Source organism: Myzus persicae, unplaced genomic scaffold, assembly GCF_001856785.1.
Source record: "Myzus persicae strain clone G006 unplaced genomic scaffold, MPER_G0061.0, whole genome shotgun sequence".
NCBI classification, from domain to species: Eukaryota; Metazoa; Arthropoda; class Insecta; order Hemiptera; family Aphididae; genus Myzus; species Myzus persicae.
In genome coordinates this window covers 16931-34171 of record NW_019103432.1, presented here as the reverse complement: position 1 = coordinate 34171, position 17241 = coordinate 16931, and the positions used below count along the sequence as shown (strand labels likewise).

At 27.2% G+C, this 17241-nt stretch overlaps 2 protein-coding genes across 4 annotated transcripts in view; both read left to right on the top strand.

The window, feature by feature from the left end:
- LOC111034525 (modular serine protease-like) overlaps positions 1-17241 on the top strand; it is a 41456-nt gene that overhangs the window by 11098 nt on the left and 13117 nt on the right. The gene's annotated exons all lie outside the window — the stretch shown is intronic.
- LOC111034526 lies at positions 4367-16115 on the top strand. Its single transcript, XM_022315798.1, is given in 15 exon segments — positions 4367-4794; positions 7223-7283; positions 7556-7701; positions 7846-8007; positions 8068-8216; positions 8291-8458; positions 9111-9264; positions 11176-11348; positions 11486-11699; positions 11806-12027; positions 12747-12914; positions 12972-13105; positions 13180-13347; positions 14748-14904; positions 15819-16115. Coding segments are annotated over 15 exon segments (2355 nt in total). The 5' UTR covers positions 4367-4700; the 3' UTR covers positions 16004-16115.

Sequence of the window (17241 nt, the reverse complement as noted above, 5' to 3'; positions counted from 1 at the left end):
GCGGAGAGATGAATGTATCGATTTTACAATGATGTGTGTTTTTATATTTATTTATTTATTATTTTTTTTTTGTGACTGTCATCACGGTTTCTTGCAGTAAAGTAAAACATAAAAGTGCTTTGATTTTCTTCAACAGCAATTTTTCTGGCATTAAAGTGAATCTAGTTGGTGTATTTGGGGAGTCAAAATATAAAATTCCCTATAGTTTTCAAAAACGACAGGAAAATCAAACAAAAAAGTAAGAAAAAACTGGAATTTTTACGCAAAAACCAGTTTTCGAAAAAATCGATTTTGGTTTTTAGTTAACTCTAGAAAATTGAATACAGATACATGACATTTTCACTGAATATTAATTGCGTTACCATTTTCTATGCAGCATAACATTTTCAAAATATTTTAGTTTGTGTTGAACCATTTATATAGGCATATAAAATTTTCGATTATTATTGGTTTCTTTTAAATTAATGTCGATAAAAAATTTTTCTGTCAAAAAACCTGTAAATATAATACAAGGTTCTTCGTAAGTTGTTGTAAGTGAAAATTAAAAAAAAGTTGAGCGTAAATCCGCAATAATTTTTATGAGTATTTAAACTTAGAATTTTTACAAAATTCGTAAAAATTACAAAAATTAGCAAATTTAATACAAGATTCCTTATAAGTCTGTCCACCTTGATCAAAAGAAAATTTTCTACTGAAAGTCAAATTAAATGTTTATGATCCTTTGAAGCTTTTTAAAACATTGCCTATTCACCCGATTTCTATTGTAGCGATTTTTTTATTTTGTTGTAATTCAAAAACAAATTACTGTGGACACGTAGAATTAACACTTATGTTTATTTCATTAATTCATATACTTGATACATTTTTCAAGATATTTTAACTCGTTTTCAGATGTTGACGGACATGTTAAATTTTCATTTTTTTCATTTTTTTCCTTTAAATGTCAATGAAATTGTATTAGTTGGGTCAAAAAGCATGAACATTTAATACAAGACTCTTGATAACTTGTTACAATAGCAGTTGAAAAATATTAAATATGCAATTTAATTATTTTAATTATTAATTATACATATGCACGATTTTTTTTATAAGCATTTAAAGTTCGAATTTTGACAATATTAATCAAGTTGAAGGTTATGAAATGTCTAAGAAAATTGAAAATGATTTTGTAGTGAAAAATGTATAAAGTATTCAATTTTTATAGCTAAGGATTGGAAATTTAAAGCAAGGCTCCACTTAAGAAGTTTTTTCCATAACTAAGAAATCTAAAAACTATATGAATATAGTTATTTTTTACAGACATTTTAAGTTCAAATTCTTACAAAATTGCATATTAACACAAAGAATAACGTTTATAATTTTGTTGTAATTCTGTTTCAAAACAGCCAAATTTGACATAGGTATATTTAATATTTTTCCAGCATCACTGATAATTAAAAAAAAAATATTAATTCAACTTACCGGCTACAATATTAATAACTTATAAGTAATAACAATATAAAATATTCTATACGGTCTCCGCTAAGAATCGTTTTTCGTATACAATGATTTGATATAACTGAATTCAAATTTATGCCATCCATTGCAGCGATCTCTTTAAACACCTAATGTACAGCAGAGTGACCTCCACTTACCCGCTTTTTTTTTTATTGAATTAAAATTTTTATTGAATTAATATTTTTTAATTTAATTAGATTTTTTTTATTCAATTAGGGAGGTTAGAAAAACAATTATTAGTGGAGGTGTACCTTATGGGATAGGGATACGTTATAACGACCTAGTATAAGGTAGTGGATATCAAATTCTAATTTACATTACTTAGGCACTCTCATTGAAAAATACTGGGTTGAGGATGCACTGGTTGAGGGTCACCAAAATTTGAATTTTTTCCAAAATGTGTCTTACCGTTAAAAGTGTATGATTTCAAAAAATTTAAAAATACTAGTGTTTATAAGTTGTGTATTAGATATATATTACTTGAAAAATACAGAAGTTAGATTTATTCACTTTCCTTGAGATTTGAGGTACTCAAATGTATACCTATACAATTGACAACACACCGATGTATCATTATTAATAATTATATATTATGTATATTATTTTATATTATTATTAATTATTTATAAATGTTAATTTATATTTTGCCTACTGCCAAATAGTGGAAGTATGATTAGTTTTTGTTGTATGAATAAAATATCTTTAATTTCAGGACAAGGAGTTCGTGAAGGCGATAGTGGTGCAGGCTTAACTTTTTTGCATACTAATTCTTATTATTTAACCGGAGTAGTGAGTGTCAAGGACCCAAACACAAATAATTCAATTGCAGTTTTTACAGATGTTAAGCACCACATTCAATGGATTCGTGAACTGTATAATAAACATACTTCTTATGCAAGTGACAATATATCGAAGTCTATTAGGATGGTAGTTACATAAATAATTTATTCTAATTGTAATTGCAATCATTACTTGCATGCATAGTGTTCAACTTATTTGTAACAATTTTTAACAGTTAACACAATTGTTCATCTAAATGAAACTTAAAATTACATTTATTATTGGTACCATTATAATATTATATTTAATTTACACTTATTAAGTTTGAATAATTTTTAGCAGAAACTAATTTTGTATTATACAATTAATTGTTTCATGATGACCATTATTGTACTCTTTTAATGACTTCTAGTCTTTTTATTGCTTTATATCTACCAATTTAAATTTTAAAGTATTATATTGTCTTGGTTTTGTTAATGGCAACTTCTAGTTTACAACTGATTTACTTTTGGAAGAATATATACATTTATTTTAATTAAATTTCTCTTTTTAACAATTTGATTTTTACAGGCTTTATGGCATAAATTAAGGGTTATAAAAAAATATTCCCTACAATGAATATGTACCTCTTGGGTTTCTGCCAAAAATGTTGGTGCAATTTTCCTTACATAGGTATATTTTTAACGTTTATTTCTTTTGGTTTAATAATTTTTCCATTTGTCGATACATGCTCATTACCACTATTGACCAACTGTTTGGTAATATTTTTTTCCGTGTAGTTATAACCTAACCTATACTCGTAGTCAGACCAAAAAAATAATTTTCTCGGTGCACAAATTTATAAGAGAACTATCTAAACAAGATGAAACTATTCCATCTGTGTTTACTCAATACTTTAGATAACAGGTGAAGCAAGTGGCTTATCAGTATTGTCCAAGTTGCGGTCGCAATAGACGAATTGCGGTCTTAATAATATTGAAGCTAAAATTAACGTCTTAATTGCGGTCAGTATCCGGTTATCGATTATCCGATGCTCTTATCCTATTTTCATGTCAATAATTTCATGATCTAACGGTGAAGCAGTATTTAGTACCTATATCAGTATCCTTTTTTAGCAACACAATTGAGCATGGAATATGTTGCCAAAATTTTGACCGTTTCATTTTTGTATTTAGCATAATAATATGGAACTTTGTCATAATAAATATGATAACATAATAATTATTAATCATATTTTTTTACCGCAACTAGGATTTTTACTTATTTTGATATTTTACCTGTTTTGATCCCGACCGCAACTCGGATTTTTTTTTTACCTGTTATAATCTCGACCGCAACTCGGTATCAACCGGCTTATCAAAACAAAATATGAGGCACGTACACGGACTAAGATAGGTTAGGTTATCTATCTCTATCTTAGTCCGTGGGCACGTATGAAAAGAGGGTAAAGATAGTTTGGATCTAGAACAACAAGTTGTTTTGTTCAAGTCTCCGCGCCGTGTAAAACGTATAAATGTGCAAAATCGTTGACTAAATTAGACGATTTTGATGCAGATATAGTACGCAGAACAGTGCATGAGTTTTACGATAGAGGTGAGTACCCAGAAGCTCTTACTATTTTAACGGAAGTTAAGAAGAATTGCAGTTGGGAAAGTTCTATTCGGTTCATTCATTAGCTTTTGAAAAATTTGAAATTTTCTTCCAAGAAGTGTCATGATGGAAGGAAATTTTTCTTGGAAACCATAAGATACGGCTGTCTGAATTGAGAGTGTAAGGAAACTTATCCAGAGACATAAACGCTATGAATTAATTTATACGATTTAAATAAACAACTCTTGCTTTGATATAATATTAAATATATACTGCCGCACCGCCCCTATTTTTTTTTTGCTTAGCTGGGACTATGACTTGATATACCTATATCTACATAAACCAGATACCTAACAGGTCTATCCAGTCTTAGGTGTACCTATATGACGTAGATGCGTAGTAGTAGGACCTAAATAATAAATTTTAAAACAAGTGAGCAACTTAATTATTTGATCATTGCCACCTATTTATACGTGGTTTGTCCTTCGGTCGATAAAGTGATCACATATAGTTGGTGGAAGGTTCATAATATGGGGCCGACTACATACTACTACAGTAGTATAGAATTTCAGAAGACCCGATGTGATGTGTATAGAACATTGGTGTTGTAAAGTTGTATTGTTGTTATTGTCTCTTATGTAGGTAGTTAACTTATGAAGTTAAAAATTAGTTAATCCAATGAAAATGCTGTCAGTCTGTTAGTATTTAATATAATATATTATATTATCGTTATAGTAAATATTGGTTAACGGTTATACACCATTACACCCACATATTAGAACATTTTAGAAAAATACTGTTTAGTGTGTAGTGACGTTAATTTGATGTAGTGAATGTATATTTTAAAATATAATTGGCTTAGTCTCAGCTCACCATTGGCAATGAAGGCGACGTATACCTGGTTAATATACTCGTGTTTAATTTTCGGTACGTAATATCACTGTTAATAATATAATAATATTTAGAACATTATGTTTTAGTGCAATTTAATGGTATAATATCTCTTTATTAAATACAGCATTTTTCTTTTAAAAAATAATACATACAATCGCATTTCGTGTCTTCATATGGCATAAATATTAATTAATAATTAGTACCAAAATATGAAATAATAAAATAATTGTAATTTGTAGGTGCATCATAGCATAGGTAAAGTGAAGAAAAAAGCTACTCGATAATAAGGCTTCATTTTATAGTTAAAGTGATTCCACCTGGTGATTTTCTGTCCTTGTCTAACTCACGAACTTTACGTGTTCTTTTCCAAACGTAGCGTTTGATATAATGAAACGATAACAATTCTAAATACAGAATTAAATAAAATAAATTCGAAATTTGACGTCAAGACTACTTGTGATCGTCATTCCCACATTTTTTATTTTTTCATTTCAACTTCTCCAAAAACTGAAATATAACAATTTTTTAACTATTATTTTTTAGTAAGTACTTATAACGTTTTTAGGAATTTGGGAGGTAATATAACAAAAGGGAAAGTTGATCTCAAGTAGACATCACGACAAATTCAAATTTGTTTTTAGAATCATTATCACTTTACTATATCAATTGGTAAGTTTTTCAAATAACATTTCTAAATTCATATATCGAATGAATGTGTGTTAGACAAATACTGAAAATTGCCGAGTGGAATCCCTTTAATATATTAAATAAAAGCTTAATGAAAAATTTTTCTACTGAACACATCACTGTCTGTTTATCTAGAACAAAACTTTATAAACATCAACGCCTCATAACATTCAGGGACTTCTATAGTCATGAGAGGAGCGGTGGCTAGGTAGGCATATATATGTCTTTAAAAGCAATCAAGAAAGCTAGTTAATGTTAAGGAATGTTATCAACTGTTTTTATAATTTTGAAGGTAGACAATTCAATTGTATATATAGGTACGGGGAAACAATCATCAAAATTAAAATTAAAACTTATTTAAAGTTAATATAAGTTCAATTATAAATTATAATGCATTGGTAATTTGATATGTGAATAAAATGTATAAGCTAAGATTATTGCATTAATTATCAACTAACAAAATAAAAATTCTGAAAATAAATAGTGGCCAACCGCTTCTTAATATATATTTGTCAATAACTACATACAAAGCAGTTGTAAATAAATTTGTTTTTATGTTAAAAAATTTATAATATAAAATAAATTGTAAGTCTGGTCAAAACGTTTTTTATCTCGTCTACTATTATTAACTGAAATACTGTCTCCTCACATATTATTACTCACTAATTCACGATGTATAAGATTAAAAAATACGAAGAGGGACAAATGGATGTAGCCGTTTGGACGTGGCAGTTGGACGCGAGAACAATTGGAAGTAAAAAAAAAAAATATATATAAATTGAATAAATAATATTATTATAATAGATCATCATCAAAATATATTTAAAAAAAATGAAAATAAATAGTTCTGGTTTATGCTTATAAATTATAAAACCATTGATATTATATGTTCATAATATAACTAATGGTATCGTATAATATCGAACCTTATCGATATAATTATTGTATTTTACCTAGGTATTACCCATAGACTGAATTTTATCGTTTTGGCAATAGGTATTAGGTATTTTTGTTATTATTTTTTTTTATTTATCATACTTTATCGACACACTGCGATACACGACAATACACACTTATCATGTTAGTCGTGTACAAATTGCGTACAAGTGTACATATACATGTAAAATTTCGTTAATTAACTTAAATCGCAATGGTGAAGTTTTTTTGGCGAGATGCATTTTACTGCCAACTTGAAGCAGGGAAGAGTCCCCCCCAAAAAAAATTAAAGAAATTTATTGATGCGGATAAACGCATTTTAAGAATTGTTCAAAGTTATGAAACTAGAACTAAAATATAATTTTTACACGGAATCACTCAAAATATTTCTCTGCATAAATACAAATAAAATTTTTTTTAGATATTTTATATACTATATTTTTGACGTATTATAATAATTATTATAAATAACTTTTTTTTACATCGTATTTTAATTGCTGGTGTACCTATAATTGTAATAAAAAATTGTTTTGAATTCATTTTTAATTTTAATAATTTATATATTCGTTTTTGTATGACGCATAAATATTAAAATAAATATAAATAACTTATTAATTTTATTTACTGATTTAACATTTCGATTATATTTTTTTACGTCCAATTTCCCCACGTCCAAACGGCTACGTCCATTTGTCCTAGTTCGTAAAAAATATTACCTAATATATGAAATCAACATATTGTTCTATTCAATACTGCAAAAGCAGTATAATCAATAATAATAATCTCAATTCAATAAACATTCTTTACATATTTAATGAATAAGGATTCATTATTTTAGGATCCGCCATTTTGTGTGACAGAAAAATCGAAAAACGACAAGCTGTATCTTCTTGCTCAGTGTTGGTGACTGTAATATAAATAAATATTAAAATATGTTATTTTAAGTTGAGAAAAATCGTGGTGGTTTAAGGCTAAGAGTCCTAAAGTCTTGATAAGAACCATCAATCAATATATTATCTATACTTAAATTTAGGTATTCTAAGTACTAATTACACATCATAACCAGGAAGTTCAAAACCATTTCTTTTCTTACATATTAATTTTAATTGTATAAATTAATTTTATTAATTGTGTTGTATAATAATTTGTTGCACATTCAAATACATTATAGAGACACTGAGGATAAGTTTTATTGTTCAAATGGACTGTGTATCGAATGGTCGTGGGTTTGTGATGGTCGTAATGATTGTTCAGATGGTTCGGACGAGACCAAAGAGTTGTGTGCTCGATATGAATATGGAACAAATATGACCACAAGTAAAAAATAATAGCTATAATATGCCATTTAATATTACTTATATATTTATATGTTTGTTTAAATAGATGCCAGAGTTACGTATATTAATCTAAACATAGATTTACCTTTTAATATTACATCTAATGGATCTAATATTGTTGTAGGTTGTGGTAAAGTGTATGTCAATAATGATGAATTGATCGGCAATGGTGAACAATTAACTGTCGGAACGTTACCTTGGAAGGTTGGATTGTATGAAAATGCAGATTCTCAATATCATATGTTTTGCGGAGGATCAATTATTGCTTCAAATGTAGTAATTTCTGGTAAAATCCTTGTACAATGCATTTAAGAAGGAATGATAATTAATTAAATGACGTTTTTAGCGGCTCAATGTTTTTGGGAAAGAAATGTGTCACCTGAGGAATTATTAGCAAAAAATAGACAATACATAGTTGTTGTTGGAAAATTTGATACAAATGTAACAGTGATTAATAACAGTGTTGTTGACAATGACTTAGTTCAAATAATGAATGTAAGTTATTTATAATTTAAAGTGTGCAAGTAATTTGTATGAAATGTAAAATGTAAATTAATACAATTATATAGGTGGAAAATGTTTTCATGAATGAAGGTTATAATGGATTTACTGGTTTATTTGCTGAAGATATTGCTGTAATTGTATTAACGAAGAATATTTCGTTTAGTAATGGTGTAGTACCCGTTTGTGTCGATTGGAATAATATATATAATGTGAAGATAGGAGATCAAGGAAAGGTAAATATGCTATAATTAAGTTTGTAGTTTTATTATATACACAAAATATAATATGAAATTTGGTTTAATTTCTCCATAGTGGTGAGAGCTTATGGCTATGTTTTCCTCGAAAGTTAAAACATTTTGGTGATAGCTTCAAATCGTTGATACATTTCGAAAACATACTGTTAATAAGTTACAAATTACGTTCAGAAACGTACAACTCACCAAGAATGTTTGAGTCAAAATGATAAAGTTGTGCGAATATAGACCCTTTAAGTTAATTTACGTCACAACTTTGCTCTGAGGAACGTACAAGTTAAAAAATAAACTTAAATTTACTTTCAGAAAGAGATCTGCAATATTAACAATGTGTCCGTTATAATGTATTAGTATGAACAAAGTGATCTACATTGCCTATTTGCAAATTTCCATTAACTCGTACATATTTTGTGATCGCAAGTACTAGGAATTAAATTGGCTCCAAAATAAAATTTTTTTTTGTAAAATCCCTAAAAGCTATTCTTATTTCATATTTGATCCATCTACAAAATTAAAATTATTGATAAATCAGCTTTATTTAAAAATACAAATATGCAATTGAATTAATTACTGACACTTACATAAGAGATATTAATATTATACATTTTAAAATGTTTTCATACTTTTACAGGTTGTTGTTAGGGGCTCGAAAAACGGCACAGAAGGTCCTGTTTTATTTGCAAAATTATTTCAATATATCGGCTCTACTACTTGTCGAAAATTACATTCAGACGGATTTCTAAGGTTTCTGACTTTTGATAAGTTTTGTACCGATAATTCATTGGGTAAGGTTCTATAATTCTAATCATGAGGATGTAAGTATAGATTTTATAGTGATTTTTGTTGTTTTTTTGTGTCTATTAACACATTTTGGAGCAGGAAAAATGCTCAGATTTTAAAACAGGATATAGAATTTTGATAGATTGGATATAATTGACACTTTGAGGGTAAAAGTAAAATATTTTAGTGTTTTATTTAATAATTTTAATTCTTGGATTTTTTCTCAAAACCAGTTCTAGACAATATATTATAATATATAGTCCTAATAAAATATACATATTTTTGAAGAGTAGCCTTATAGATATATGAAATTGAACTTTTAAATTTGCAATATTTCTGTCTATGATATTGTTTTATAATACATACCGAGGCATTTTTTAATTTTGAACTTTTAATTTTTTTAGTTTTATTTCTATGAATGTCGATAAAAATGTATTTGATTTGTTATCAAGTTTTGAAATGTTAAAAAAGGTTACGCATAAGTTTCTTACTTACCTAAAAATATCAAAATCGTACTTAAAAAAATTTATATTGATATCCAATTTTTATAGCAAAGGCTTTTACATTTAATTAAACGTAATGCAAGGATCCTTGAATGTATTTTATATTTCATATAGTTACTAAAAACGATCTTTAATATTAGGATAATAAGTATGCAAATTCGATGTTTTTTTTGAAAATGAAGTCTATCTACTTATTATTTTGAACAGTTCTATTATGGGGTATTTAACCCTAGGCGGTCACACACACACTTATCTTCTCTCAGAATGGTGTTTCATGTACAATGATAAATTATTGCATTCAAATTTATCACATATCTTACAGTAATCCACTTGCAAACTTTACCATATATCGACTGTAGTTCTTGTCGATAATTGAATGCAAATGGATTCGAAGAATATATTGTGACTGTTGATATGTTTTGTGCCGGTTCTGAGTGGAGATATGATATATGAATATATTTATAATGTACGTAGTAAAATTTACTATGAATCTTATAGTCAATTTTCTAATCTTGAAATAAAAATAAAATTTGTATGAATTGGATGAATTATTACGGAAGTCCAGAAAAAAAAAATTGTGAAATTACGTTAAGATTTTTTTTTCGTTTATTCTTTCAGTCAAAATATTTTCAAAATTGAGTCGTGCATAGAAAATTTTAGTGTCAATATTCGGTGAAAGCTGTACTTATCTACACTTATACTTTCGAGTTACACTAAAAAAACAAGATCAATTTTGTCAAAATCAATTTTACATAAAAATTCTTCTTTTTTCTTAATTTTTTTTAGGTTAGGCCTTTTTTAAATTCAATTTTCACCTCTCAAATTTACCAACTAGATTCCATCGTTCATCAGAAAATCGAAGGACTTATAACTGTGTTGTGTAAAATAAAAATAAAATGAAAGAATCATATCATTATGAAATCAATGCAGTTATTAATACCCACAGAACCAAAAATTAAACAGAACAGAATTGTATGTTTCCAAAATGAGGTTAAAATAAATATAGTGATATTTCCGTACTACAAAGTTTCATAGGCTACTTTGTTTTCATGCTCACCCTAACAGTAAAGGTTCCAGGAGCCCTTTCATTTGCCGATGAGTCGTTCCAACTTCACAAAGAATCTTTTTATTATGAGAATCATATCATTAACTACTATAATAACCAATTATCACTAATTCCAAGGCACCTTTTTCTTTTATGGATATTAAGTTTAAATGATTCTTTTTTTTTGGGGGGGGGGGGATAACTGTTACAGTGTTCATTATGTTATTTCCTAAACACTATTGTTTGAAGTAAAATAAAAATAAATAAACAATGTTACCCTCCTCCTTTCAACTTGAAAATGTAATGGATTTCCGCCTATTTGTTCAATTTGAATTTTATGTACGAGTATAATATATCTTTTGTTTCAGAACAAAGAATGGTTGCTGAAAATATCGGATCAGGCATAAGCTTTTTACACGATAATTCTTATTATTTAACCGGGATACTGAGTATCACAAATAAGTCGAAATACGATTCAGTCCTAGGTTTTACAGATATTAAATACTATGTTCAATGGATTCGTGTACTTTTAAACAAACACGTAAATATATTTATATATTGGCATTACGGGCATAACTTTTAATTTTGATTTATTTTATTGGCTTGGTTTTTTGAATGACATCAAAACTAAAATATTTTAGAAATAATAAATATACTTAACATTTATGTATTTAACAGTTTACAGTGAATTCATGCATTCTACCAACCGTCGAAGGAGTTGTATATTCCTACGAAGGTTCTAATAAAATTATATCTCACGGGGCATTAATTAATCATAATCTTACTATTATTGAGAATTGTGAAATTGGATACCATAAGGCTTATCCCAATGGTTTTAGGGTTTGTCTTGGAAAAGGAAAATGGTTATTCAATTTTGAGAAATTATGTTTTAGTAAGTATTGTGTAGTAAATCGAATGTTGTAAAAATGACTGATTTATCTGCATATTAAAAGTTCAAAATGTGGTTATGTTTGATTATAATTTATTTACATTTATAGAAATGTGTCCACCTCTAGAATCGGATAGTTTAGATATTAAATGTAGTCATAATGGTAAGTATGCTAATTGTTCAAATTTATTGATACCCGGTACAATAGCAACGCCATCTTGTAAGCCATCATATTATTATACTGCTCCTAATGGACAAGATGAGAATCCGCCTGAATTACTTTGTCAATCTAATGGAATGTGGAATAAACAGCTATATAGATGCAATCCATGTAATTGTATTTTTTGTTATATAAACACAAATCTCTTATATATTATCTCATATATCTTACTAATTTATTTAACTTTTACTGTATCTCAATGCTTTTGTATGTACTTTTTCTTAAAAATTTAAATTAAGGCTTTAACAGCGAAGGTTATTACTTATTAGCCTGACATTAAGTCTTACATAAGGCATTTTGTTTTTTAAGTTTAGGTGTTGCATTACACACAAGTTATATGAGGTCACAGTTTTTAAATAATATTTGTGGTTCTTAAAAATGCTATTATGATTTGATTTTTGTGGCTTAAATTTCGTCAATCGCTTGTAATATGTTGGACTATTGGTTTGATATTGTATTTTGCTCGTTGAGTATCTGTGCGATGTTAGAGATTCAATTTATATTCTATTGGATTATTAGATCCATATTTATGTTGTATATTAAGAGTATGGTCTTGAGTTTTAGGGGAGTGTTTGAGTATCTTGTGGAGGGAGTACTTGGAATAGAAGATTTGAGAATTTCATTAAGCGAGATTTCATTGTTGTATCTATATTAGGTCGAATTTCTTCGATTTTTGTGTATATTTTAAATGATGAAATTAAAAAAGAACAAATAATTATTGGTTATAAATAATTGAGTACATTTTTAAATCGTCATAAATATGCCTGTTTTATAGGTATTATAGCTTATTAATTGCTATCGGTTATACATGTATTCAAATATTATTTTAGATTGTGGTAGATTATATAAGGTAAACCAAGTACTAATTGAAAATAGTGAAAAAGCTCCTTTTGGAACAGCACCTTGGAATGTTGGAATATATCAATTAAATAAAAAAAATTTCAATTATGACTTGATTTGTGGAGGATCAATTATTTCTTCAAATTTAGTCGTTTCTGGTAATGTTTGTGTAAAAAATGTAAAAGAAATAGTGCATTAATTAAAAACGTTTTTAGCGGCTCATTGTTTTTGGTAAAAAGGTATGTTGTCTAAGAAAATATCAATTAACGACGGTCTATACAAAGTTGCTGTAGGAAAATATGCTAGAGATTTTTCAGTAATTGACAATGATTTTACTCAAATAATTGATGTAAGTTATTAATAATTCAAAGTCAACTTATTACTGTTGTGAAATTTTTAATATAAATCAAAACAATTGTGCAGGTAGAAATGATTCACCTGAATGAAGGTTATTTTGGATCTCTTGAATTTCATGCTGGAGATATTGCTATTATTGTTCTACAAAATAGAGTTTCTTTTAGTAATGGTGTTGCACCTGTTTGTATCGATTGGAGTGGTAAATACAATGTAGTCAATGGAGATCACGGAAAGGTTGGTTTGTAGTATTATTTAAATAATAAAATTGTGATTTATATAACTGTTAATTATTATAACTACCACTCGTCGACCATTGTCCATTTGTATTTAAAGAACATATACGGTGAGATTCTATGCCAAAACACGCATACACATTGGCATGTTACAATGATACATAACCAAAAAAAGTGAGCAACTGGATACCACAAGTGGGTCCCTGTAATGAATGGTGATGTTAAATTTAAATTCAATGAGAGTTATAACTTATAAATTATAATTCTACATTTTTATGTGATTTCTGTTGTTGTTTTTTCGAAGATAAAGTTCCTATTACTACTAACTTATAAAATTATTTTTCAAAATATTTCAAGAAAAATATTGTAATTAATTTTGTCATACCATTGAAATTTGGCAAATAGGCCACTGGCATATAATATCGCTAACCCTGTTATAGCTGTTAAATGTTGGAATGTTATCTACCTGACTAAACTGAACAAAAATCTTATCATTCAAAATTCAAATTGTAAGACCACTGAAAATTATTCAATATTCTTATTCCATATTCGTTTGATTTCTAAAACAAAAGATTTTCATTCAGTCAGAGACTTTATTTAACTAATTATACTCGTTAGTTATTGCTGAAGACCGGATTTATATGAATTTAAAATTTTAAAATATGCATGCAAAATGCACAAAAAAAAGTTAAAATATGCAAGAAAAAGATACAAAAGACACAAAATAAAATTTCTTTTAGATTTTATATTTGATTTTAATTTTGCAGTGATAATTATTTATTAGTCTTATTAAAATGTTCATAAAGAAAAGTAAGATGTATAATATAAAAATATTTAATACAATAATGTAATTTGTTAAATTGTAATTTAATTTTTAATCATTGATACAGTGTTAAAATATTAAAATCAAATTGTAGATACATTGGTGATATACTGATATATATAGAAAAAAAGTATGAAAAATTTAATGTAGTATGTTAATTGGAAAAATAATAACCTAACCTATTTTTAGCGTCCGAATATTCTTTGTGATGCAAAATATTTGATATTAATATTTTATAAACGTATCTATAATCTGTTTTTTACTCAACACCTTTTTAGATCGTCAGGTGTATATTTGCACGGTTTCTTGTTAAAATATGCAAAAATATGCAGAATATGCACTAACGTTAGAATATCCAAAAATATGCTCTATAAAATTTTGATATTTAATCAATTAAGTAATGAATTGTGGACACTCATTGACTGCATGTATATGATCTAGAAAATAGCAAAATGCATTTTATGCAAAATCCAGTCTTTAGTTATTACTCACACTGTAAAATTTACATATAATGAGATTAATACTATACATATATTCATTATAATTGTATATTAAAAAACTATTTTGTAACTTTACAGATTGTTGGTTGGGGAAAGACGGAAATGGACATTTTAAGTCCTATTTTATTAGAAGCATCTTTACCATACATCGACCATAGTTCTTGCCAGAAAATGTATACAAATGGATTTGAACCATATGTGACTGTTGATAAGTTTTGCGCCGGTTCTGAATCAGGTAACAAAATTTCTAAACACATATAGGTACCCAGAAACCATTAATTTTATTAACAACCTTAACTTAAATTTATTGAAGTTAGACATTTTTTAAAATTAAGATAAACTTAATTTTATGTAATACAATGTATCATATTTTACAATATTAGTATAAGAATACAAAATATATTTTTACAAATCTTTCAAATAAACTATACAGGGCGATTCATCAATCATGCTCAACCACATTTTCCTTTAATAATAAACGTAAGAGTAAGATACGGTGTGTACTGGGGGTTGGTGACTCGTCCGAATATGGTGGCCGAGAACTGTAGTCTGTGTCATTCGGAGAAGAAAATATGGTCTGACAACCCCCTGCTACTAGGCTTTATATCTTATAGTGATAGTGCACGTTTAAGTAATATATCTAATTAATTTGATTATCACACTATATTATTTTAACTCTCAATCGTGTAACCAATGACAATATAAATGAGTTATCGACTAACAGTTACTGATCTGGTGTGCAGTGTAAATGTGTCTAGAAAACCCCAATAAATATTATACTTTTATCGTATCAAACCACGTGTGATATATGTTTTAGGTACTAAATCGCACATACTTATAATGTGGTACTTTTCATCTGTAATTTATAATCATAAAGTTAGATAGGAGAGTATTATTTATGTATTATGTGTTGCATGTGTAGGTGTTTGTGGCATATTATATTATGTGTATTCCTTTCTTAATTAATTTCCCTGTGCTTTTTATATTAAAAGTGTACTATGGGAAATATTTTATATTGTGTACACTATTGTAATATAATCCTTGTACATAATTTGTAATTAATAAGATATATCTATATTGTATCCCCTACGTAATAACTGTCATAATGTCATATGATTAACTTCAGTATTTTGAATAAAATATTCTTAGTTTCAGGACAAGCAGTGAGTAAAGGTGATAGTGGTGCTGGCTTATGCTATAACCACTCTGATTCTTATTATTTAACCGGAGTAGTAAGTATCAAGGATCCAAATACACATAATTCAATTGCAGTTTTTACAGATGTTAAGCACTACATTCTATGGATTCGTAGACTGTTTAACAAATATAACTAAGTACAATAAGATTATGGCTATGTTATTAAAATATGTATTCTAGTTGTAATTAAAATATTTGAATATTTCTACAGGTGTTGTCTTATATATTAATATATACATAATACATATTATATATCAGTGTTAACAATATAATTATAAATAGAAAATTATGTTTAATGACATTATGTTAGTATTTAGTATAATATTTATTATATTTTAATATTAAATTTATGAAAAAATAATAATAAATAAATCCATCCATCTACCTGCATTGAAGAGTTTTGAATACAATATTAGCATATAATATATAGGCTATATATAACCTACTAGTAATTTTTCAAAAACAGTAATCTGTCACATAACTATATTGATATAACAAAATTTAATTTTAAACCGATTAATAAAAATAAAAATGACTGTACAAATCTGTATTCAATTGTTATCAGGTTAAATATTTTAATTTGCAATAATGTATGTGTGTGTAAGTGTGTACTTGAAGCAAAAATGGTTTTGAAACTATTACAAAGTAAAATAAATTAAGAAAATGATATTTTAGTGGTGTGTACAATATTTGTTTAATTACAGAATTGTTGTTATAAATCGTAATACGTACCTACAGTATGTTATATCATCTCGTAGTATACTTGATTTCTAATTTGTACCATCATCTTTAGTTGAAAAAAATAGTTACATCCAGGTTAGATTATTAAAAAAATCATCTGAAAGTAACACTTTCTTTTTTAGTCAGTATATTAAACTAGGACTTAAATACATAATTTCTTTGTAAAACAATTGTGTGTCTACATTAAAAAAAATATTATGTATCAAAAGCCTCATTAGATTCAGTCATCTATAGTCCTGAGAGGGGCTAAAGCGGTTCTTTCTTTTATATAATATGATTTTAAAAGCAACCTGCAGGTAGGCTGGTATTGCTGTTAAGTGTTAAAAAACGTCACTTTTGACTTTCAATTCATTTTATTATTACTGTCAAGTCAGTCTATTAAATAAAATATTATAATTATGTATCAACATTTATTTTCTCAGTTTATTTAATATGTTTATTAGTCTATATTTCTATAATATGTATGGTTATACCTAAATCAATTAATTATAGCTATCGGAGGCTATTCCAGTACAATAAGAGGGTTATTATACTTTTTCGACTCCCTTTTTGTAGAGAGGCAATTCGAGTAACATTTAAAAAAAAAATTCATGGGAGGCAACTCGAGGGTTAGATGAAAGACAATTCATAAGCT